General features: G+C 44.5%; 1 protein-coding gene across 1 annotated transcript in view; it reads left to right on the forward strand.

Moving 5' to 3' along the window:
• Positions 1-6986: 6986 nt before the first annotated feature.
• The window catches only part of LOC309438071 (protein eva-1 homolog C-like), a gene marked incomplete at its 3' end in the record, with an annotated part of 89730 nt that continues 72998 nt past the window's right edge, over positions 6987-23718 (forward strand). The window contains exon 1 of the mRNA XM_082048978.1: positions 6987-7070. Coding sequence (XP_081905104.1) covers positions 7019-7070 — 52 coding nt within the window. The 5' untranslated portion in view covers positions 6987-7018. The remainder of the gene's footprint in view (positions 7071-23718) is intronic.

Genomic DNA, 23718 nt, shown 5'->3' on the forward strand with positions numbered 1-23718 from the left:
GCATGTGAATGCATACAATTACAGTCCTTTCAAATAGAAGATTAAACAAGGAAAAAGAAAATGTATTTTTAAGCATATGTGAAAGGACAACATAAACCTGTTCTTCTTTTTGCAAATGGCAGACCTAGTCCATTGTTGAATTTGCACTGAAGCCAGTGAAATTACACTTGGGATTAATTCTACCCATTCAGCAGAAAGGCATTTCCTCTGATTCCCTTTGATTTCTTACCGATTTGTGATCTGTGAGCCAGAGATTTTCTGTGTAACTTGCTGTCTGTACAAAGATGAGGGAAATACCCTGTGCCCTTAGGCAATGATAAGCCTGAGGTGAAAGCTGATCTGTCCAAGTTATTCTGGAAAGAGGTTTGCTCTCTGTATGTTCTTCACACGTTCTTCAGCTCTGACTTCCATTAGATCTGTCCTTTAATAAAGAGAACATTAGAAAGTGTTAAGCTTCAGTGAAATTGCTTTCCTGCAATCTAGAGTTGTTCAAATCCACCCATGATCAAAGATGTCGGTATGTGAGGAACTGAGAGAGCTGTGTTATTGGTTCACCCTCACAGGAGAAGACAGTCCTGGCCCTGAACCAGGCAAGCCAATGAGAAGTTTTTCATTGACTTCACCAGCTCAGACTTTAGCTCAGTCTCTGTTGAATGCCCCTGTAGGAATGGTCTATCCTGGTGACTGTACCAGTCTGCCCCAGCTTCAGGGATGTTTATTCAGTTCTTAGCCCATGCTACTGCATCTTCACCATAGCTGTTAAGAATTTCTGAAATGCTGGTGGGACTTTTAACACACATCATCTGTCATGGTGGAGCACCGGAACAGGCTCCCCAGGGAGGTGTCACGGCCCCAAGCGTTACAGTGTTCAAGAGACTGAACAACACCCTCAGACAGATGGTGTGAACTGTGGGGTTGTCCTGTGCAGGGACAGGAGTTGGACTTGATGATCTTTGTGGGTCCCTTCCAACTCAGGACATTCTATGATTGGTTCTATGACATTCATGCTACCAAACTCCTTCCTACCTGTTGGGAATGGCCAAAGTCCCTCCCGACTCCCAGACCATGCTCAGGAATTGTCTGGTTGCCAGGTGGCCTGGGTCAAAAGCATGCCAAGGACTAGTCCAGCAGGTAATTGTAACCAGAGGAGTTGTAGTGTAAGTGTCCAGATCCTTGCTTGGTTCAGCTCATTACTGTAGATGTGGATGTGATGCAAAGGTATCACGGCGATGCTTGGAAACCATCAGTTTTGTGGGGAAAAAAATGGTCTCTGGCAATGAAAATGGTTTTCCCAATGTAAATACCCATTGTAAATTATAAAAGTTGTTGCAGTAAGGATGGGGTGTGATTGTGCGTAGGGAATGTGTGCCCATGAGGGACAGGAGAATGTGGGGTAACGCTGAAGGGCTTTTTTATTGTCCTTCATGGTTCTGCACTTGCATGCCCTCAAGGTGGAGTCCACAGTACTTGTGAGGTTTGGGACAGGCGCCTGTGGTATCATGTTAAGGATCATTTTAAGGATGAATGTTGAGATGCTTACCAGTTTGTATCAGATTCCATTAGGGCATGTTTCTCCCACATGACAAGCAGAGAACTTCCAGACAAGTAAATCTGAGGAAGAATTCTATTTCCTGTGGAAAAGTATGACAATGTAAGTTATCAGCACGGGTTGGTAGTAAAACAGGAAACAAAAAGGAAAGACATTGTGGAGATTAAAAAGGGTCTGCAACCTGAAGTGACTCATACCTTTCTAGCAGCAAGATAGAGACAATTCTCCCTTGGTCATCGTAGGTAAGATAGTAGAAAAAAGCTTACTGCTGTGCACTGTGAACCAGCTGGGATGTCTCTGCTCTTCAAAGCAAAGATATCTTCAGGTGTAAAATTCAGGTTCTTATCTAACCAGCACTCCCAGAGAGCTATAGAATATACTAAAGGAAAGATCACAGTGGCAAAAGAAAGCCAGTATGTACCATCATCCAACTGATGGAGAAATCTTCCCAGGAAAACTGTTAGAAGACTAATCAGTCAGGTCAAGTGGGAGAGCAGTTTCATGTTACAGATATAAGAAGCCAGTGCAAGTCCTGAAGGTCTCAGTGAACTTGAGGGTCTCAGCTGAGTGCTTTGTGCCTGCACAGCAAACAGCAACATCCAAACAGGCAGGACGGATGAAACACAGAGAAAATGAAGGATCCACTTCACAGCTGAGGAATTCTGATCCTTGAAAACCTTGTTTCTTGAAATCCTTAGGTGACTCACAGTGGAGTAGAAAGGTGAAGTATGAATGTGACTCCAAATCCCTGTAGTTCTAGTACAGTGATTAACCCAAGAACATCCTGTACACAAGGCACTAACTAAAGCCAGTCGGATATGCTGGTCCCAGATACAGCACCAGACTGTACAGTGTCCTCTAATGTAGAACGTGGTGTCACTATACTAAGGAGAACTCCAGCTGAGAGGTTTCAACATCAATTACTTGGTGCAGGCATGAGAAGTTTTTCAGCTTTGTTGTGGATCACTTTGTAGTCTCCAAATATTTTATTTTTGACATTTTTGTGCACTGGAGGATTTTGCATCACTCTTTACAACATTTCTCAATGTTTTTAGTGAGATAAATGCATCACTTGGGGCCTTTGCTCCACAGAATTATGTTAAAGCAACACCCTCACTCCAAACCTGTCCCACTATGCAGCAAAGCCCCCCAGGATTTATATTTGTTTTGTAAACTGGGGCGATTGAGTGACACAAAATGTGAAACTTCAAAGGCTTATCAGTTTGAATGCCCTGCACAGCTGTTGTTTAACATTGAATATGGAGACAGGGGAGGACTTTACTTGTGAGATACTTGGTGTTGTATTGCAAAACTGCATTATGTGAAGTCCTGCGCCTTCAAATTGATGAAAGCAAACAGTGATTACTTCCATGAGTAACCTCATCTGTTTCCAAAAGGCACTCTTAGGGGAAAGATCAAAAAAAAAGAAGAACAAAGAGCTGTTCTATGCTGCAAACTTTGCTATTTTGTATTTGAAGCTCTGTTCACCCAGTTTAGATGTATTTCTATAGGTATCAATGCACATATACTTTGTCATTAATTTACATTCATTTACTAGGAGGCAGCGTTGCTAATTGGAAAGATCTCTAACTAGACTTAAGAATAAAAGTGTTCAATCTTTTCCAATCTCTGACAGTTTCCCCTTGCTGACCTCAAAAAAGTATTAACCTCAAACATATGACTGGGCTTTGTCCATGTATGAAATGGAAGAATGCAACAGTGGTCTTTTGGGGAGAGCTTTGAGACCTTATGGAAAACAGTGAGAAGTGAGTTATTGGGGTTCAGAAAGCAAGACTAGTCTTAGCACATTTGTACAAATACAGCTGCCTGTGACTGTGTAAACAAACATGGCTTCAAGCCTACATATGGTTGTCTAGCTAAAAGCTAATTCTGGTCCAGCTCTTCTAGCAACCAGCCCTTTTTCAAGCTGTTAATGGTTTGGTCAGTGAGGCAGAGGTTCGTGGTGTGGGGTCAGTGAAAAATAGGAAAGCATTACCAAAATTCAGCCCTAGAAGGCAGCAAGATCAGTACATGCTTCATTAAACTAGGAATTGTCCTAACTGGGTCCATTCATGATTATAATTTATAAACTGGGCGATGCTAGGATGACAAAATTGTACAGCAAATTGCTTGACTTCTCACTGCCTCAGTTTCCCCAGTTGCAGTTGTGCTTAAGTGCATTTAAAGCACTTTGGGAATTTGCATGTGTGTTTCAGATATTATGGTTTTACATGTCGCAGGAGAAGGAGATGACCTGCAAGACAAAGGAATACGAAAGGAGAAATGACAATGCAATTAAGCATCATGGTCAAAAAGGAAGACTGAGTTACCGTTGTTAAGCATCCCGGACTAAAGCCACTTTGGGATTCAGGTGACTAAGTCCTGGATTAGCTCTGGCTGGAGCTGTCCCCTGATCTCCTCGGAGGTGGGGCTGGTCGGTGTCCCTGCTCCTCGGTGGTGAGTGGTCACAACACTGGGTATTGCAGGGGAAGGTGAGAAGTGCTGAGCTCAGGCCCAGTCCCTGAGTATGCAACTTGGTGCTATGGACTTCTTTACTTCTTAAACTGCTTTTTGCCATGACCAAGAAGGTATTAAATCCAGCTCAGGCACAAGACTCTGTCTTCTGGAGGTAGGGAGTGTGTTTAAGTTTCCCAATATTACCCAGACTGTCGTATCTAAGAGCAGTCATTCTCCACAGTTACTCCATGAACAGAAAGAGCACAATCATTCCTCCAAGCTAAGATGTAATGCTGAACTGCATCAGTACCAGCCTGTTCCGGCTTCTGGGTGGCTTTGGGGACAAGGGATCCAAGAGATTGTATATCATCATATGCATTATTACCTATTCCCAGGAGACATATATAAGGCATGGCTGGATTTCAAGGGCCATTGTTCCATTGGTGTCCTCTTGATTCATGTTTACCCCATGAGACTGTCCGTGACAGAGAGTCCATCCTTTGTCTGTGCTGCAGTTGGGACAGGTGGCCTCTTTCTGCTTGAAACACGCAGAAAAGAGCCCCCACATACCCTAAGGAATAAGGACATTATGGAGATTTGCTTTAACTGAATTGCCTGTTTCTCAAAGGCTGATATATAGGTGGCAGTTTTTTAATTTTATTTTTTATTTTATTTTAGCAAGAGCTGCTTTCTGCTTTTCTTTTGGAAGGCATCTTTATAAACTTGCTTAAAAACAAGTAAACTTCCCCTGCTCTGGTTTAACTGTATTAACAACAACCTAAAGAGCTGCTCAAGCACACTTCCCATGTTTAGCTTTAAACCTTTTGTCACCAGAGTTTTTTAATTCCCCATATACTGAGTCAGCCAAACCTAATTACCCTTTAATTAGGAAAATCAACACCTGCTAAGAGGGTGGGCTCTTTTCAGCAAATAGTGCTTCTCTTTTCTCGAGCTCCAATAAATTTCCAGGGGCTCTATTATTTCTTTATCCTGCTGATAAGGAGCTTTGACTGATAATCTGCTAATGGGGATAGTTATTTCATGCTTATAAGGCAATAGTGGTGAATCTTCCTCTTGGCAAGTGCAGCAAAACAAGGTGGAGACAGGAATTATATGTAGATTCTAGGAGCCAAACGTCCTGATTGTTTCTCTTTAAAACTTAGGTCAGCCCTGGAAACTATGGGTCAGTGAGGTCTGGCATGTGGGATTAAAGTCTCAGGTGAAATAAAGAGTAAGGCAGCTCAGAGAAGTTCCTGGTCTTTGATCTTGCTTAGGCTACCCTCTGCAAAAAGGTGAGGTGGCAGGATTGTCTACTGGGACTGGGCTGTACAAAGCCTGCTGGACCCCAGGGTATGTCTGTGCTGTCAGGTCAACCCAGAGCCACCACTGTCCTTGAGAGGAGACTCATTGCACCTTCACTGTAGATACTCTGTGTGAAGAGCTGTTTGTGGGAAGGAAGGTTGCTTAGGTGTAATTCAGGCTAGACCAACCTCTTGTTCACATGTTCTGAATAGATGGGGTGTGGGTGGGATTCAAGCTCAAACTCAGTATTTCCCACACTACCCTCATCCTCAGTGTGGCTGGCTGGAACTTGGGCAAGTGGCTGTATGGACAGAAAGGAGATGGGGCCACGGACCTACAGATCCCCTTGAAGTTTGCTTTTAGCACACAAACCATTCCAGGACAGATTTCTGGTGGAAACAATGACTGTGGTATTCATGGCAGCACTCTTGAAAATGTCTTTCACATATAATCTGTCAGCCAGTCTGATTTTTGTCTGAGAACAGCTGAAACATAATCAGAAATGCCAGCATAAGAAACTTTTCATAAGTGCACTCATCTCTGAGCCCTTTAGGCTGAAACCTCTTACACTTATTCTCAGCTCTAAGGTGAATGTTTTTGGGAAGTTTTGCTTAATTCTGCATGGATGAACAGGACAGAGGAGTGAAAAACAGTTGTTGTTTTCCTTGGGTGTTCCCACTCAGGCTTTTTTTGCTGGTAGAAGCTGCAGCTTTGTTCATAAAATCACTGAAGCTTAGAATGTCCTGAGTTGGAAGGACCCACAAGGATCATGGAGTCCAACTCCTGTCCCTGCACAGGACAACCCCACAGTTCACACCATGTGTCTGAGAATGTTGTCCAGTCTCTTCTTGAACACTGTCAGGCTTGGGGCCGTGACACCTCCCTGGGGAGCCTGTTCCAGTGTCCAGCACCCTCTGGGGGAAGAACCTTTTCCTAATGTCCAGGGCACAAGGGGTCCAGTGGAATAGAGGCAATCTGGCATGACTGGCTGCTGTCAAAAGGAAGGAGGATTTTGAATATGTGGGCTGATACCAGATCCAGCCCTGCAATGAGATCCAGGAGGGTTCGATCTCTGGACCAAAGTCTCCTCCATTGTAGGATCAGCTCAGTGGTGGACACAGCTGAAGAATTGTCCTGTCACCAGTGTGGCAGGACACCACTGCTCACACTGATTTCAGCTACAACTACAAATATCTGTCGTTCTAAACATCCTTATGAATTCAGGCATATATATCCTTTGAAAATACTGCCCGTCCATCCTTCTCTCTGTCCGCACCGGAGAGAAAAGATCCCCGGGTATCTAAAACAACAGCAATCGCGCTTCTCCAAGGCACCCCCCTGACTTCCCCCCCGCAACAGCTTGCGGTACGGCTGCTGGACAGCCTGCAGCAAATTTGGGGGAAGCGGTGGCTTTTAGGACCCTGGGACCTCCGCCAGGGCTCAGGTAGGTCTGTCTCATTTGTCAGCCTCCCTGAGCCGGGTTCATTCACTCCCAGGGATGCGTGTGTGTGAGCGCGGGTGTGCGCCCAGTGCTCCCCCGGCCCCGCCGCGATCCTGCCCCGCCATGGGACCGGCGCTCTCCTGCGGGCGATGAGTGCCGGGCTGGGGCAGAAAGCGCTTTCCTTTTCTCTGGAAGCGAACAAGCCGTGAGGATACTTAAGGATGTGCAGCCCAGATGTGTCTCCCGTCTCCGCTTTTCTCATAGGACTCATGTGCTTGGCAGCTTTCGGCAACTTTGCGAGGACTTCTGCGGATTTCTCAGGTAGGGGAGACACTGATGCTTTCCTGTGTTGAACGGGAGCTCTTGTTAGAGGGCTCGGGAGCAGGTTATGCGGGGAGTAATTTTAATCTTTTTAAAATAAGCTGATGAAAAGGATATCCTGTAAGAGGATTTTGTTAGAGCCTTTCTCAATAACCCTTAGCAAAACCGTTTCGGTAGAGTAACTTTGGAAACAAGGAAGGGAATAGTGTTAACTTGTGGAAGTTTGTAGCAGGTTTTGTGCTGTGTTTGGCTGAGGAGTGAGAAGAGATAGGTTAGGAGGCGGGGAAGGTCTAGGACATAAGTTAAAACTAACATAACAAGATCTAAGTATTTTGCAATGGGACAGATTCTCCCCCTCTTAAAACACAGGTCCTGATTGCTGCAACCCCCTCTCCCCCGGAGCTGAAATAAAGGAGATGTTACATGCACAGAGTGAATTATATTCTGAGCCTATGTTTGCTTAAGCCAGGAGAAAAAGTGTATCATTTCTAAATCTAAATAGTTTCTGAATCTAAAAATGCTCATAGCCCTTGTTTTGAGTTGTGCACAGCAGGTAAATACACAGCATTTTGAAAGGTATGGAGTCCCGTATAAGTTTTATATGGAGTCCCGTATAAGTTTTATAACTATGTACAACTACATCAGTTACTTTGAAGTTACATTTCTGCTTCTGTTCTTTGTGGATGTACATGTGGATCAGAGAAAATGTAGCAGATCTTGTTTTACACTTAAGCAATGTCGATTAGTTTACTTGGGAATAGCTAATAAGGGTCACTTTGCCTTCAGGATATCAGTTCTAATTTCGGGTCATAGTGTGAAGACTCTAGCCTGGCATATTCTTTAGGTGTGCGTTGCAAAACTCTTGTAGTGGATAAGAGCTGCTGATTATAGTTTGCTGACGAAAAAGTGCCATTAGCAAGAGCTGAATCTCACTGGACTCTAGTTTCAACACATCACAACATTGCTACTCGCTTTCTGGGAGTGCATGTGTCTGCGTGCTGGGAGAGATTTGTGTTAAAAGAAGGAGCTTGTGATGGAGCAGGAGAGAATATCTACAGTAGCTTGAAGTCTTAACGTGAATTAAAGGGGGCTGGCTTGCTTGTGATTCAGGATTCTTTGGAGGCAGATCAGTCCTGGGGGCTGCCATTCAGGGCATATCTGCCTCTGAATGAGAAGGGTTGAGGCATTTTCCTGTTTCTAGTGTGCTTTTATCTGTTTCTTGGTATTGAGCTTTCTCTGTGTTCCTCCTTGCAAGCAAATGAATGCAGAAAGGGTACATGGAGTGGACACGACGGGAGTTAAAGCTGCAATTGGGAAAGTGTACTAGTCCTTCAGAAATGTAGGTAAAGTTTAGATAAAGTTTGTCCCAGCCAGGCCAAATGGGTAAGCATTAAAATGTGCAAAAGCATCTCAGAGCAAGGGTACTTTACATTGTGTGTACACAACATAGCCAGAGCAATGCAAGTAAGTTCAACAGGCTTTGGTGATGCTGGCAGGGGGGAAGATGCCGTCCTGTTACAAAATGAATAAGAAGGTTGCAGATAAAAAAATCATGTTTTCTGCAGCATCCAACTGTACTGCCACGCTTTGGGAGAAGAGGGGTGGCTTAAACCCCTGTGTATGTGCATGGCAAGGCTGTTCTCTGAAGCAGGGTCTGTAATCCCAACAGCACAACCTCCCATGAGTTTCCACAACTGTGGAAATCTTCCAGCAGATCCAAGCTGTGTTTCCTGATAGCAGGCTTGGCAAATGTCTGTAGTCTTGTTGGACTGACTGTACCTTGCAGGACAGGAAACATGGTTTGCTGCAGCAAAGGGCTGTACCCAGTGCATTACAGCTCAAATATGGTTTTGTAAGTTCATGAGCTGGGTAGCAACAAAATGAGAGGGAGTAGGAAAATGTACAGCATTTCCCAAAACACACTTTTACTTCCTAGTACATTTTGCAAAGACCCCATTAGTTTCTCTCCAGTGCTTGAAGAGATGCACCATGTGCAGTGGCCCAGATAACTCTTCCTACCTGATGGAGCACATTGTCTGTTACTGTTACCCCTACATACGAATTGTCAGCTGGCATGAGGAATGGAAGGGGAGTAGCCTTTTAATATAATTTGACCATAATGCTTTCTGGCCACTTACATCCTTTTTCTGTACTTTGGGGTGTTCTGGGTTCTTCTCCAGCATGGCTGGAATTGAGCAGGTGAGCATCTTTGGGGAAGCCTTGTAGCCTTACCATATGCCACCCCACCTAGAGGTGGTGCATCCAAGACATAAATTGTCTGCATCCCAAGGAGATGAAGGGATTTGTAGTGGTTATTGCTGCTAAGGAATGCAAGGCTTGCTGTCATCCCCTGAGAGGTTTCTGCAGCAGTTTGACTGCTGCCCACATGCTACAGGCAGATGACGCACCTCGTTGGGATGTAAGGGCTTTTCAAAGTTGCAAATATCAGCAGTACTTTTTTTTTTTTTAAATTAAACTCAGCCCTGTAGATCTTACTTAGCAACAAATCTCTGGCTTCTCAGCTTGGTTTGACTTGGTACTACCAGGGAAGTGATGCTGTTAGTGACTCGTCATGGCCTTTTCGTGATGGGTCAGCGTGCATAGATCCAGCCCTGGAAAGAAGCAGCTTAGGGATGTCCAGTCTTGAGCTCTAAGCAGACCACAAGCAACACTGATCTGACTCACACACTGCAGCTATGAATCAAGACTGGCCAAAAGACTTACCAAGAATTGCACACCCACCCATGCTCCTAATACTTTCTCAGTATCTATGTCTTTAAAGTGTGTGCCTCTTGGCTGCAAGATTTCTTCTTTGCATAGGTCATGGGAAAGCACCCTGGGAGGGTAAGGAGAGGCCCAGGGTAGCACTCACAGGTAGAGCTGGTGGGGATCTCCGTCATCTTGGCTCCCAGGCCCCTGAGCATATGGGAGCCTCATCACATTGTGATTCCATCCCTCCTGTTCCAGCAGCTCAAATGCCACAACGTGAACATGATGACTGTGTGTCCTGCTGGGGACTGGTGCAATCTGAGATGTAAGAATTAAAATTCCTTTTAAGTGAAGTATTTGAACTATGTGAAGAGTTTTGAAGCTGTTTTCTTTAATAGTTCTTTAAACATTGGTGTTTGTGGGAGGGTGTGGGGTTAGGAATTGGGTCCTTCGGGAGAGAGTGGAGTTATCAGGCACTTTGCAGCCACTTTTATGAAGGCCTGGACTTTTTCTCTGTACACGATTGCAGTATGGGCTCTTGATCTAATCTCATTCAGTGACCGGTTCTTGTGCTTGGGACTGTTTGAAGGCTCAGGATCTAGTGTCACGATTTGTCACATACCCCTGGTGTTCAAGGTGACACTTGAAGACTGTGATGAGGTGTGGGGTGAGAGGCTGGTCTTTTGGATCTCTGTTCTTTAACTGTAAACCCTTAATCCTAATCTCAGTCCCAGCAATGAACTCCCTGGAAGCCCTGCTGGTTGATAAAACTTCCCTTTTGTTTTAGCCTTTTTCTGTTAGTAGTGGGAGTCCAAAACACAGCAATGTCCTTGCCCTGCCAGAGGACACTGTGCTGTAGCTCCTCTGCGTAGGCTCTGGGAGGCAGTGATCCATGTGCAGTGCACAGAACTTGCTTCTTAGAGGAACTAGGTTAATGAAAAGGGGTCCAAAGTTAGTCTTTGGTACTAATTTAAAATGCAGGTGTTGAAAGCTTAGTCAAATCCTGTGTGCCATCTCTAACTCCAGCCATGGGGTTCCTGTCTCTGAAGATAAATCACGCAAACACATGTTGAATTCTGCTCTGCCCACTGCCAGCCAAGGTGACCATTAAATTTCCAGCTGCGTACCTGCAGGGAATTAGGCTTTTGTGATTATGATGCTGTGCTCCAATTCTCCTCAATGGCTTCCCCATTAATTAACTAATTTCAGGCACATTGAACAGCAAGGTAGTAGAATCAGATCTATGGGATTGACACAAATTTCATGTTAGTGGAGACAGAACCTTCACTACTGCCACAGTGCAGAAAAGGCTGTGCTGTGAACTCAACCATTTGCAGACATCAGAGAATCCACTACAGGGACCTAAGCCAAAAACTTAAGTTTCTAGGCATGGAACTAACTTTGATGGGAGCTCATGCCTTTTCTGACACAGGAGAACCCCGCTGCAGGACATAAAGCTACAGGAATAACAGCCCCAGTAGTGCTGGTCCCTCTGGGTCTGCTTTAATATTTCTGTTCTTTGCATTATATTTGGCACAAGCTGGATGTGAGCAGCACTTTGCTTAAGGGAGCTGATCCATCATTGGGCCAGATGAATACTGAAAGCTCCCATGCACACTCCGCAGGTGAGCCCTGGGTCGGGACCTCTCCCTGGAGGCTCTTCCTGGCTTTGAAAGCACAAAGGATTATTTTGGTTGTTGTTGTTTTTTGTTTGTTTGTTTTCTTTTCCCCCAGGATGGCAGCCTTCAAGTGAAAGCTGCTTTTGCCACCTCTTTGCTAATTGGCTCAGTGTGTTTGTTTGAGCTGATGAGGGTCAGGTTTGGGAGAGGAAAGAGGCTTCTCCCTGATTGCGCTTAATCAGTCCATAATAAAGGCAATTTGTTTGACAAGTCCATTCACCAAATTATCACCAAATCTACATACTAACAGCTTCTGAATGGCTTTAGTCAGACTTTGATATTGGTTTTGGAGTCCTGAATGGGTCAATGGTGTCAAGGGAGGTCCAGGATTTCTATGTGTTGAAAGCTGCAGGCTGTGAAAAGGGGATTTTCAAGAGAAAGGCGGATACAATTTCTTTTCCAGTGCAGTGGTGTAACTCAGTAATGAGGTTTGTGCTTTTGACCCCAGGGGCAAACAGACATGCTTTAGACCTTATTTAAGGATGGGGCCAAACCCAGGCCACCTCCATACCTTCTCTTTGCGAAAGGCTTTGAGTGATGAGGTTGGATGGACCTCAGGCTGCAGCTTGAAGAGGTCCTTGCCCTAGGCAATGTTTTCCTTCTCAGCTGGAGGTCATATGTACCAACCCATCCATCACAGCTGTGTGGGCTGCTGTTTGGCTTACTGATTCTCCTTTGCAGAGGTGACAAAATCCAAAACTTCATCAAAGCCAGTTAAAAACACTGGTGGCCTCTTCTGGTAATGTTCTGGAGATGTGGCGGCACGGTGAACTGTAGGGGATGGGTTTGGGGATCTGAAGGACAGTGGCTGGGTCTGAGTGGTTCTGGCAAGGGGGACCTGCATTTGGTTTTGTGTCATGTGTCTCTGTCAGTGGGCAGCAGTTTTAGGACCGCAGAGAGCTGAGGCTTTTGGAGGAGGAGATCAATGGGGGGGCTATCAAGTGCCAGTTCTGCTGCTGTTGGGAGAGGAGGAGAAGCAGCAGCACAGAAGCTGAGGCTATTTTGGTGCCTTAGAGAGTTGTTCTGGTTTGTCAGCAGGGATGCAGCTTTGTCGGCATTAATATAGCACATTAAGCAAAATGCAGATGTCTGTGCTCTCCTGTCCTGAGGCTGCTCCAGAAAACACCATGGATGTCCCAACAGTTGTGATGATAATGCTGTGAAGGAGGAGGACTCAGCTCTTGCTGACTTTTAAAAAGTCCAGAGTTTACTTTTACTGACAACCGAAGGGACCAAACTGAGTTTCAGAAAGAGAAACACGTGTTTCCAGTTCTGTGTGTTTGTGCTCCTGGGCTGTGACCAGAAGTGCTGCTGTTACTGCTGTGAAAAACCAGCCGCAGGTCTGGATTTGCAGTGCCAGGGAAGGACCATTGTGAGGGGTCCATGTGGGCAACGACTTCAAGCTCAAGAGCCATGTGTGTGCATCTGGCTCACATCATGTGGAAATTCAGTTTTAGCCATCAGAGCTGTCAGCAAGAGTCAAGAGACCCTGGCATCCCTACGTCTGCATGATGATTGGCAATGTTTGTATAGTATCTACTAACTGCTGTGGCCCAGAATCCGATCCACTGATGCAAACTTTTGTCAGTACCAGGAACTCTATTTATTATTATTGCTATAATAATATAAATTATTACTACTAATAATACTAATTAAAATAGGGGCTGTTGTGATAGGACCAAGGGTAATGGTTTTAAACTAAAGGAGGGGACATTCAGGCTAGATATGAGGAAGAAATTTTTTACACTGATGGTGGTGAAACACTGGTCCAGGTTGCCCAGAGAGGTGGTGGATGCCCCATCCCTGGAGACATCCCAGGCCAGGCTGGACGGGGCTCTGAGCAACCTGATCTGGGTGAAGATGTCCCTGCTCATGGCAGGGGTGGCACTGCATGAGCTTTGAAGGTCCCTCCCAACCCACACTATTCTATGATTCTGTGATTAACAAACAAAAAAATCCATGGTGATAATTTTCTTCAGAGTATCCCAGGTTATCAGTACCCTCCAGATGCACAGTCTATTTGAGGAAAATGTCCTTGCAGCATTCTTCCTATGTCTGTGTGTTGTTAGGTGTACAAGTGCTGCAGAATTAAAGCAAGCAACTGTTTATGTCCTCGGGTAAAACTTGTTCCCTGATTTAAGACTCTGCAAGAGCATAATTTATGTAACACAAATAGTTTGGTCAGTTAAAAAAAATGGTGGGAATTTTGATGTATCTTTTCACAACTGAGATACTTAGAAGCCAGAATGATAATTTAAGATGGGGGGGTGGGGGAGAATAGGCTTAGTTTCTGCGGGGGGAGAAAAACTGTGTATTTACACTTGGCACCTTGCTGATCTTTTTGTTGATGCTAATTTAAACACGGCCTGATCTCCCAATGTGTTTGGTGCTCAGAACTGAAAATTGGACTATGCTGGTGTTTAGGTGGGTGGGCGGTGATTTAGCTGGCCAACACCAGGACTGTTTACATGTCTTATTTGAGACAGGCTGCTTGTGCTTGGTGTGTTTGTGCACGTATAGGTTGAACCTTCTGCTTTCCGTTCCAAGACAGCAATCCCAGTCCCTGTGGGGGACCATTTGAAGCAACTACCCTTGTTTTTGTGTGTGCTCTTGACATTCCTTTTTATCCAGATACCCAAGGCCTTCATGGATTCAGTCTGTTTTTGTGCCTTCTGTGGCTGCCTGCAGGAGCACACCCAATGCCCTCCTCAAAGTAGTTCAGAGGATTTTTGGTCGGGTTGGCTTGATGCAATTCTATGGCATTCCTTGTGTCCTTGCCAGTGCTGTGTCTCAGCCTCATTGATTCGGTACTGCTGTTGTCTGGGATCTTTGTGTTTTTTCTGATAAACAGACAAGGGCCAAATTCTGCTCAGCTGTGAGGCAACTTTGCTGACTTGCCAGGATGCAGAAAAGATAATCCTTCTTGCTCATTATATCTGATATAGAAGTAATAATTGTGAAAGTTTTAAAGAAAACTGCTTGGGTTTCTTCCTCCTGTCTTCTTCCTCTTTTTTCCCCTTTTCCCCCCTCTTCCTCCTCTTCCTTTATTCTCTTCCTTCTTTCCTCCTCTTTCTTCTTCTTCTTCTTCTTTATTTTGCCTGAGGAAAGATGTTGCATGTCTCTCAATCTGGGCTTGGGCTGGTCCAGGTACATATGGTTCAGCTCAGTAGCTCAGGATATGAGCTCATTTGTGGTAATTAAAGTATGTCTGTTCTTTCAGGGATGCTTAATGCTTGGCTGCCTGGAATGTATTGCATATCTTTTTATGTCAGAGACAACCATGGTTCGGCAGTTCTGAGTTGCATAGTAAAATAAATCTTGTCAAATATGCCATGTGCTCTCGAATAGAGTTGGTATTATAGATGCTGTGGTATCAGTGTTGATGGGGCTCCTTTGGCTCATAAGGTTTCCTCTACAGTAATCCCCCTTGAATCCATCTGGATCCTTGAATGAAGATGGAGCAGCATCTCTGGGACCTGCAGTTTGGGCAAGCTCTCCGACTGTACTTTCAGTGGTGCACTTGAATTAGCATATGGACGTAGCATACTGCAGAAGAATTGGTGGTAGATGTTGTCCAAGCCCTTTAGTTGTGGTGGGCAGGGGGGGTCACATCCACTTGTTGGCAAAGTATCCTGCATCATTAACAACATTGCCAGTGCTGTGCCTCACTGGTGTGGAAGAAAAAATTGTCTTTTTAAGAAATATTCCCTTTTTTAAATGTTACGTTCACAGAAGAAGGCCGAGAGGGGTACAAGAATTTTATCAGCCACTTACAATCAAAGAACTTCACTATATACTTTTGTGTGTCATCTTTTAACCTGGTATCAACACACCAGTTGCCAGCAGAGACGCTTGCCATTCCTCCAGCAGCCTGTAAAAGCACCAGAATCATCAGGCTGTGAGAGGGCTGTCTTCAGGTAAATTATACTAAACCCTCAATAGATCAGGTGCCTGCTGGTGGTGCTTGTTGAAAAGGGACCATTCAGACCACCTACTCTGAGACCCCCTATATGTTTGTGTTGTTTTATTTTTCATCTGCCATCGGATGCCTGTGGTTTTGCAGCTATGATATTATCAACCTGTGTTGTATTAGCCTCAAGGGTTGAAAATGGGCTTTTACTCCAACAAGTAAATACAAAAACAAACACAGCGGTGAAGGGATTTTCTGCTGATTTTTCCTCTGTGATTTTTGTATCACTCTGTGGGCTGGGGTGACCTGCACCCTGTGTTTAGGACCTGTGGGCTCAGCTGTGATCCTTTTTTGTTTGCTCCTCTGCATTGATATTAAGGTTGCTTTATGGCAGGTGCTCTTCCTGGCATTAATTTCCTCTGTTTGCTGTATTTTGTGAAGGCTTTTGGCTCACACAGGTTCCCTTGAAGCTATGTTGGGCCAAGAGTGCAGACGCTTAGTGCAACTAGACTGATAGGTGGTAACTTGAGCTGTTGTACCTGGATTATGTTCAATTTTGGGTCCCAGTCTTTGGGAAATCTCTCACCTCTGTGTTCTGTGTGGGGCCTGTGAGCTTAGTGCTGCTGTGGCCTTGGTGATGCCCATAAATGCTACGGGACAATATTCTGTACTTTGGTTTTGGACTAGTTTAGTTTTTGGGTGGAACATTCAAAGAACAGCATTAAGATTGCAAATCAGACATTTGAAAGTTAAGAAATGTTAAAATTAAGGTAGTTTTAACTACTTGAATCCATTCCTTTGGGCTTTTACGGTATGAGTTACTTTCTAATGAGCACATACTACTTTTTCACCACCTCCTTGGGGTCTCCTGTATTGTTCAGTGCACAGGACATCTGCCTCACGGTGATTTTCTTTATCCTTCTGATTGGTTATGGCCCTAGGTTCTTATTTACCAGTAATTTTAAACCCTATTTTGCTTGTTGTGAGTGCCCTATAAACAGGGACGTGCTTACCCTTCTGGAAGGAGAGTCTGGAGTGTTACCTGCATTGCACAGATGAGAATCCAGGACAGAGAGACAAACACCAGGAGCTCTAACTGCCCAGTATTTCAAGGGTTGCTCAGTATCTACCATTTTTCAGCAGCCCCTTAACCATAATCTCAAGCTGTGGTAGACAGGAAGAAATACGTGGTACGCAATACACAACTCCTTCTCCAGTACTGTAATGTGTATATGAAAATGAACTGCACAGGTTAAAATGAGCATTACAGCTGCAAAGTCAAGAGCATGTAACTACGTGCTGTGGGTGAACCCTGGTAGGCAGGTCAGCTCCACGCAGCCACTTGCTCACCTCCTCTTCCCACTCTTGGTGGGACACAGGGAGGAGAAAGGAAGAGTAAAAGCAGGAAAACTCATGGGCTGAGATAAAAATAGTTTCATAGCTGTTGAAGGAGAGGTGGAAGAAAAAAGAAAGAAAACAAAATCAGTGCTACAAAGGCAATCACTCATTTCATCCCACAGGTAGACTGATGCCCAGCCCCAAGCAAAAGATGGCTGACTTACCTAAACATCATTCCACTCTCTTTTATTGCTGAACATCGCCCCTCACTGCAAGAAAGACATTGAGGTGCTGGAAAGAGTTCAGAGACAGACGACAAAGCTGGTGAGGAACAGCTGAGGGACCTGGAGGGTTCAGCCTGGAGAAAAGGAGGCTGAGGGAAGACCTTGTCATTGTCTACAACTACCTGAAAGGAGGTTGTAGCATGGAGGGTATCGGTCTCTTCTCCCAAGTAACGAGTGATAGTATGATAGGAAATGGCCTCAAGTTGCACCAGGGGAGGTTCATATTGGATATTAGGAAAAAAATCTTCACAGAAAGGGTTGTCAGGTATCGGAACAGGCTGCCCAGGGAAGTGGTGGAGTCGCCATCCCTGGAGATGTTTAAAAGACATGTAGATAAGGTTCTTAAGGGCATATTTTAATGCTAGTGTTAGGTTGATGGTTGGACTCTATGATCTAGATTCTGTGATGTTAAATGGTATGGAATATATCTTTGGTTAGCTGGGGTTGTCTGACTGATTGTGTCTCTTCCCAACCCCTTGTGCACTCCCCAGTCTATTCACTGGGCGGGGGCAGAGTGAGAAATAGAGAAAGCGTTGATGCTGTGCAAAAAGTGCTCAGCAACAGCTAAAACATTAATATGTTCTCTGTACTGTTTTGATCACAGACCCAAAGCACAGCACTACACAAGCTGCTATGAAGAGAACAAACTCCATCACAGCCAGAGTCAGTACACTAAAGAGCGAGCAAGATTATACCTGATTTTTTTATGTAATACAAGCTAGAGGTGGGTATGATAACAAGCTTTCAGTTGCCAGATACGAACTGAGCCCATAAAGTGCAGCTGTACGCAGGGTCCTGTTTTGCGTAGCTTTTTTTTCTTAGAGCAGTCACAATTTGAGTGTTATTTTATTTGGGATAAGAGTACCTAAAATTGGTTTACAAATTTGGGGTCAGTCCTTCCAAGAGAAGCTTAAATTATTTTTGAAGACATTCTCCCTCCAAATTTTTGTTTGTTTCTGTCTCTTCAGGAGTAAAAAAAAAGTAAAGATGTCTATTCAAAGACACAAATAACGATTCTTTGGTGCGGGTGATATGACTGAAAACAGGATGTTGTCCAGTTTTGTTTCTCTTTAGATTTTTATTGTCTGGGTAACCCCTTGGAAACTGAGGTTGTTGATCTGCCTGTTTCCAAAGCACATCCATCTCCTCCTGTATCATTTGTACAGGGGCCGCTTCTGTCGTGTTAACACTTTGCTTCTTGGTTTATGTGCTCACGCTGAATTCCAGCTCAAAGAGGTTAATGCTTTAGAAAAGTGAGTCGAGCAGGGAAGTGGCTCTACAGTTGATGATGAAGCGCACACATCTGTGACCCATGCTGTGCTCACATGTTAGTTTATTGTTAGCCTCACAATAAAGGATGACACTGTTTTTTTTGTTCAGCTAAACAACTTCCATGGGATGAATTGTATAGAAAAAAAAAAAAAAAAGAATAGATGAAGCCTGGCTTTTATTTGCCAAAATGTTCTTTGTTTTAGCTGCGTTGTGTGGGATGCAGAACTCCCAGAAGAGGATAGCCTCTCTTATATAGCAACTGAGGGGAGCTGATGAATTGAATAGGGAAGCAGAGACAGAGATTCAGCAGGAAGGGGTGAAAAAATTGTCTGATTCTTCCTGCCCTTTGGCTTTGCTTGTCTTCAGCTGACAGCCCCAGGCTTTCACTTTGACTGTACTGCAAGCGTAGATGCTCTGCTATACCAATAAGTTGCACTGTAAATGTGTTTGATGCCATTTAGCTTGTGTTTGGTTCAGAGTTAGTGTGCACAGAGACTAGTTATTGCATTTTGGCATTTTTGCTGGTGGCTGGACTGTAAAGGTCTGTAGCAGCTGTAGGAAACTGAATACTTGCTGTTAGACAATCTATTTTTCTTGCTGGATACATGAAAATCACTTTTTCTTTATCTCTGTTTTCTTAAAAGTTGTCCGTATAATTGGAAGGCAGGGTTCAAGTTCAAACTGATAAGATTATTTTGCTTCCCTACACTGCGTGACAATGGTCCCTTTTGGTAAATTAAGCCATGGACCTCCTTTTGCTGTAATGGGAAACAATCTCATTAGAAACAGAGCTGGATTAGTGAAGAGACCAACCTACCGTATAGACACGCATTCTGACCCCAGCAGGCCTGAGGTGCCTTTTGTTCACTCCAGCCTCCTCTGCATTTTCCCATCGCTCATATATCTGTGTGGTGGAGCTGGTGGTGATTATTTCTGCTTAAGAATAGCCTGCTGGGGGGTGAAAAGGAAGTCGATTGGCCAGCATGATATCACAATATGAATGATAAAGTGATTTTTGAATGTTTCCCTTAAGTCATTGGAGTACAAGACTGATTAAGATGTCTGTTGAAGGGTATTGGAGATTAAGGGACACTCTTCACTGGTTTTACCTGTGAGACAGTAGACGATCTTTCTTCTGTCTCTCAGCATTACTCTCTTATACAGATCAGAAAATCTGGACCTGGTTACACCAACTTTTCCAGCATCTGGACACAGGAAGCTCTTCCTGTTGGGGAAAAGAAAGGAAAACCTTTTCAACTCTGTTGTTTCTGGCTGTTCTTGGTGATGGTTATTGTCTCTTGCTGGGTTGCGTGTGGGCCATCCAAGCTGCTTTATCAAGTTGGGGCCAAGAGCCCTGAGCTGGCATGGTGCACACCAGTGCCAGCAAGAGAGCAGCGTGGCTGTGCCTGCAGTGGGTTCTTGGGGGGATGTTGTGTCTCAGGAACAGTGCTGAGCTGTGAGGTTCTGCTTCTGGAGATGCTCATAGAATCACAGAATAGTTTGGGTTGGAAGGGACCTTCAAAGGTCATCTTGTCCAAGGCCCCTGCAATGAGGAGGGACATCTTCAACCAGATCATGTGCATGCCCGTTGCATCCTCACATTCTGCTTTTGAGATCTGTTCTATCTGTCTGTCTGTCTATCTATCTATCTATCTATCTATCTATCTATCTATCTATCTATCTTATCTATCTAATCTGTCTACTTATTTGTTTTATCTGCAATTTTTCTGCTTTCTGAGTTTCCTCAGTTCTGGGAGATTAGGGGATCAGCCCTGGCTGGTTCCAGCTGCTCCCACGGGATGGAGTCATGCTAAGAGGGGCAAGTCCCACGTCTTCCTGAGTTAAGAGCTGTTTTTTGATCCTTGAAGAAATCTTTGTGCCCTTGCATCTCTTCTGTGTCCTACTTCTCTGATCCTGGAGGTATTGCCTGGAGCTTGACTCCTGGCTTGAAGTAACCTGGCAAGGAGGGCGAAGTGTGGACAGCGTTTGAGAGTGGCACCAATGGCAGAATGAGCCTGGCCAGTTATTGTAGTAATTTGTAAGTAAATTGATTAGCCTGGAGGCTAATGCTTTAAGTGGTGAGGAGTCCTGACTTGGTAAGTAATTAAATTTAAAGCATTGGGGCTATTCACATGAGGGAGAGTTGGTTTCTCTTTATGCTCCTGATGGATATGAAGTGTTTTTTGTAAACAAATGTAATTAACAAGAACAAGGGTTAACCAGGGTAATTGAGACTGCAAAGCTATGGACTGTCTCTTGCCAGCCAGGGTGCAAATAGGCAGCTGAAGGAACAGATCTATTTTCTGTTCTTGTTACATTTCTGGATATATTTTAAGGTTTCTCAGAAAGACCAGAACAATGAAACACCCTTTGACAATAGCAATCTCTTTTCTTCATGGCACAGCCTGAGCAAGCATTCAGACCCTTTCCTTCAGGGATTGCTCATTTCCCTTATTTTTTCTCCTGAGATAAAAACAATAGTCCCCCAAAAGCACAAGTTCTGCAGCGCTGTGACAGAGCCAGCATTTGCTGCTCTATCAGGCAAGCATTGGATGGGACATTGTCTTCTGTTTCTCGGGGGGAAAAAAACAGAAAGCAACAAAGAAACCCTTTTCATCTGTTGTTTTAGTGCTGTCAAAAATAATAACTGATGCCCACCCTGAATTTCTCTCAGCGTTTTTTCAGAGGCTTTCATCCTTTATGCACATGAGGGAAAATGAGGCATGTGGGAAAGAAATCATATTCAGTGAAATAAAATATTGTCAAGCCAATTGGAGACACAATCCTGGGGTGTCCTAAAGCCTGAGGCTGCGGACCCAGGCTTGGCTCAAGTGTGAGGGGAGCCTGTGATTAAAGAGACTTGTCACACACAGACCGCCCATGTGTCCTTTTCTACATGGCCTTGAAGTGAGAGCTTGGGGTCTGTGAGACTCTTGTTTTCCTGCCTGTTCCTTTTGATTACATGTTGCCTCAGTGTCTCTGAGTGTTTCTTACTTGTTTCTTACTTTTTTGAGCCCAGATCCCATAGTTACCTGGATTGTGGTGACTTCTGAATAGTTTTGGGGCTGCAAAATTGAAAGGTATGTGTACTGCCCCATTAATAATGCTGCCTCTCTGAAGAGTTTCTGATACAGAAAGGTCTCACAAAGTATAATAGATAACTCTGAGTGGATGCTTAGATGGATAGTCCTGTTTATCTGCTACTTTCAAGTGAATGTTTTTACTTGATCCTGTGTCGAGTTAGATGAAGTTACTCCTGGAAAGGATGCCTTTGTTTGAACTTCAGCAGTCCAAAACACCTGAGTAAGTTCAAAAGGAGCACACCGAGGGTTTACCCACATCTTGTGAAGTTTGCCAGTAAAATGCTTTTGGTGACACACTGCTTCAGCAAGTTGCTGGCCTGTAAGACCCATGGTGGCTGCCTGCCACTTCTGCTGCTTCCTTCACCACTGGGGCTGTGGTCCAGCCATGCTCCCTCTGCTCCCCAGTGCAATACCAAAATTCACTTGGTCCAAACTTTACGTGCTGTCTTACAAAGGGCCAAATTGGCCCGACCCACCTGGATTGTAAGAGATTTCAGAATTGTCTTTAAGCTCAGACCTGTCTCTGTGCAAAAGTCTTCTGGTGCTTGAAAACTCCTTGTCTGCTGTGGGGTTAGTGAGGGTGTCAGGATGCTGTTAGTATCCCGAGGGAGATATTAACCCAGTATCCATGTCTGTTGTATGCAGAATTGTCTTTTAAAGCCCCTCTCAGCATAGAGCTGCACTTCTGGGTTTGTTGACCAAAAGCGGCTCAAGCTACAAAGTGTTGCGTGGGGAGGGAAGCTGTCTAGATGCTTGATCCCTTGTTTCAGAGCCTTTCTGGCTCATTTCCTAGCATAGTTTTCTGGAGAAGGTCAGAGCTGCCTCCATCCCAGCCGTATGTCATTGGCCGAATGGCAACGTTGATGGATGTGGACGGAGATCAGGCTTTTCCTTTAGCACTTGGCCTAGTGGTGGTGGTTGAGGGTGATCTCAAAGGAGTGGCTGTCAACGGGCCCTTTTCATTTAGGGCTTCTTCCATTGGTGACAATGAGCCTGATTTGCATTGTAGAGAAACTGTCACCTAGTGTCTGGCTCATGTGTTAACAGAACTCAGCTGTGCTCCAGCCCCTGTGGGATGTGCAAGAGGGCAAGAAGCTTCCTTAGACATTAGGCACGTGGAAGGTACACTTACCACAAAAATGTGGTGGGGAGAGGTAGAGAAATGTCCATCTGATGGTGTATTTAGAAAGAGATTGAGCATGCAGGCAATCGGTGGACAGAGATGGAAATTTAATCTCCCAGGCTGTTCTCCATCCGAGTCTTGCCTGGGCAATGTAGCATCCAACCCTTCTGATGCCCAGGCATGAGCAAAACTTGCTGTGGTTTGAGTGCTCTGGTGAAGGCTGTTTTATTCTTACTCTAATGGCTTGTTGATGGTAGTGCTTCAGTGACAAGTCATTATTGGTGTGTCTAATAAAGCTTTTAGGACTGCTCTGGAAACTTTAAAACCTGTAGTAGGTAAGGCTACAGGTAAACACCTTGGAGGCTTGCTGCATCTCCAAGGTGAGACAGGCCAGGTGCTTTTTCTTTGTGACAACTCCAAATTTGCTAGCTTTACTTAAAAACTCTAAAGTTTCCTCCTTTTTCTGCCTCTAGTTCTGGGTTTCCACCGGGTCTCCAGTTCAAGCACACTCTATAAATCTATCAAGAGTAATTCACTGTTACACAGCATTGATCATTCATGGCTGTACAGGCACTTTACCATAAATACCAATAGCATTATTTTGCAGATGAAGAAACTGAGGCACAGATTGTGCCATCAGCAATGGGCTTTCTTTTTCCTTAACTCTAGCAAAGACAACTTCATCTCACTTAGGCTGTTTCTTTGGACTTGTAGAAATCTTCTAGAAATCATCCTGTTTCCATTACATCTGCATCCAGAGGTCATGGCTGTTGGTTCCCCTTCACTGACCCAAAAAAGGCCCAGACAGTTGGCTTAGACTAGATGGATCATGCTCAAAATCACTAAGTGGAGAGCAATACAACTGACGACTTGTTTTCCAGCCCATCTCCTGTGCTTTTTTTAGTTCTCAGCACTTTGATATGCAATGGATATAAGGGGATTCTGTAACTCCTTCTTTCTGTCTTCATAGGACATTTTTTTTCAGGAAAATTCATATTAGGGTGGTGAGGTGTGGAACTGAAATACCATGCTCTGTCAGTGTCCTTACAAGTAATGTCTCTGCTAGCCTTGCTGTTGCTCCCTTACCATGAGGGATGCCAGGTATTAATAATACTCCTTGCACTGCTCTGGTAGAGCTAAACAACCCCAAGGAGTGAAGAGATTGGCCTCAGTGGTTTGAAATTAGTACATTTGTGTTTGTATTTCCTATTTTTCACTTTCCTGCCTAAGGACTTTCATTAATTGTTCTG

The sequence above is a fragment of the Streptopelia decaocto genome (assembly GCF_964273445.1).
Source record: "Streptopelia decaocto genome assembly, chromosome: 3".
Taxonomy (NCBI): domain Eukaryota; kingdom Metazoa; phylum Chordata; class Aves; order Columbiformes; family Columbidae; genus Streptopelia; species Streptopelia decaocto.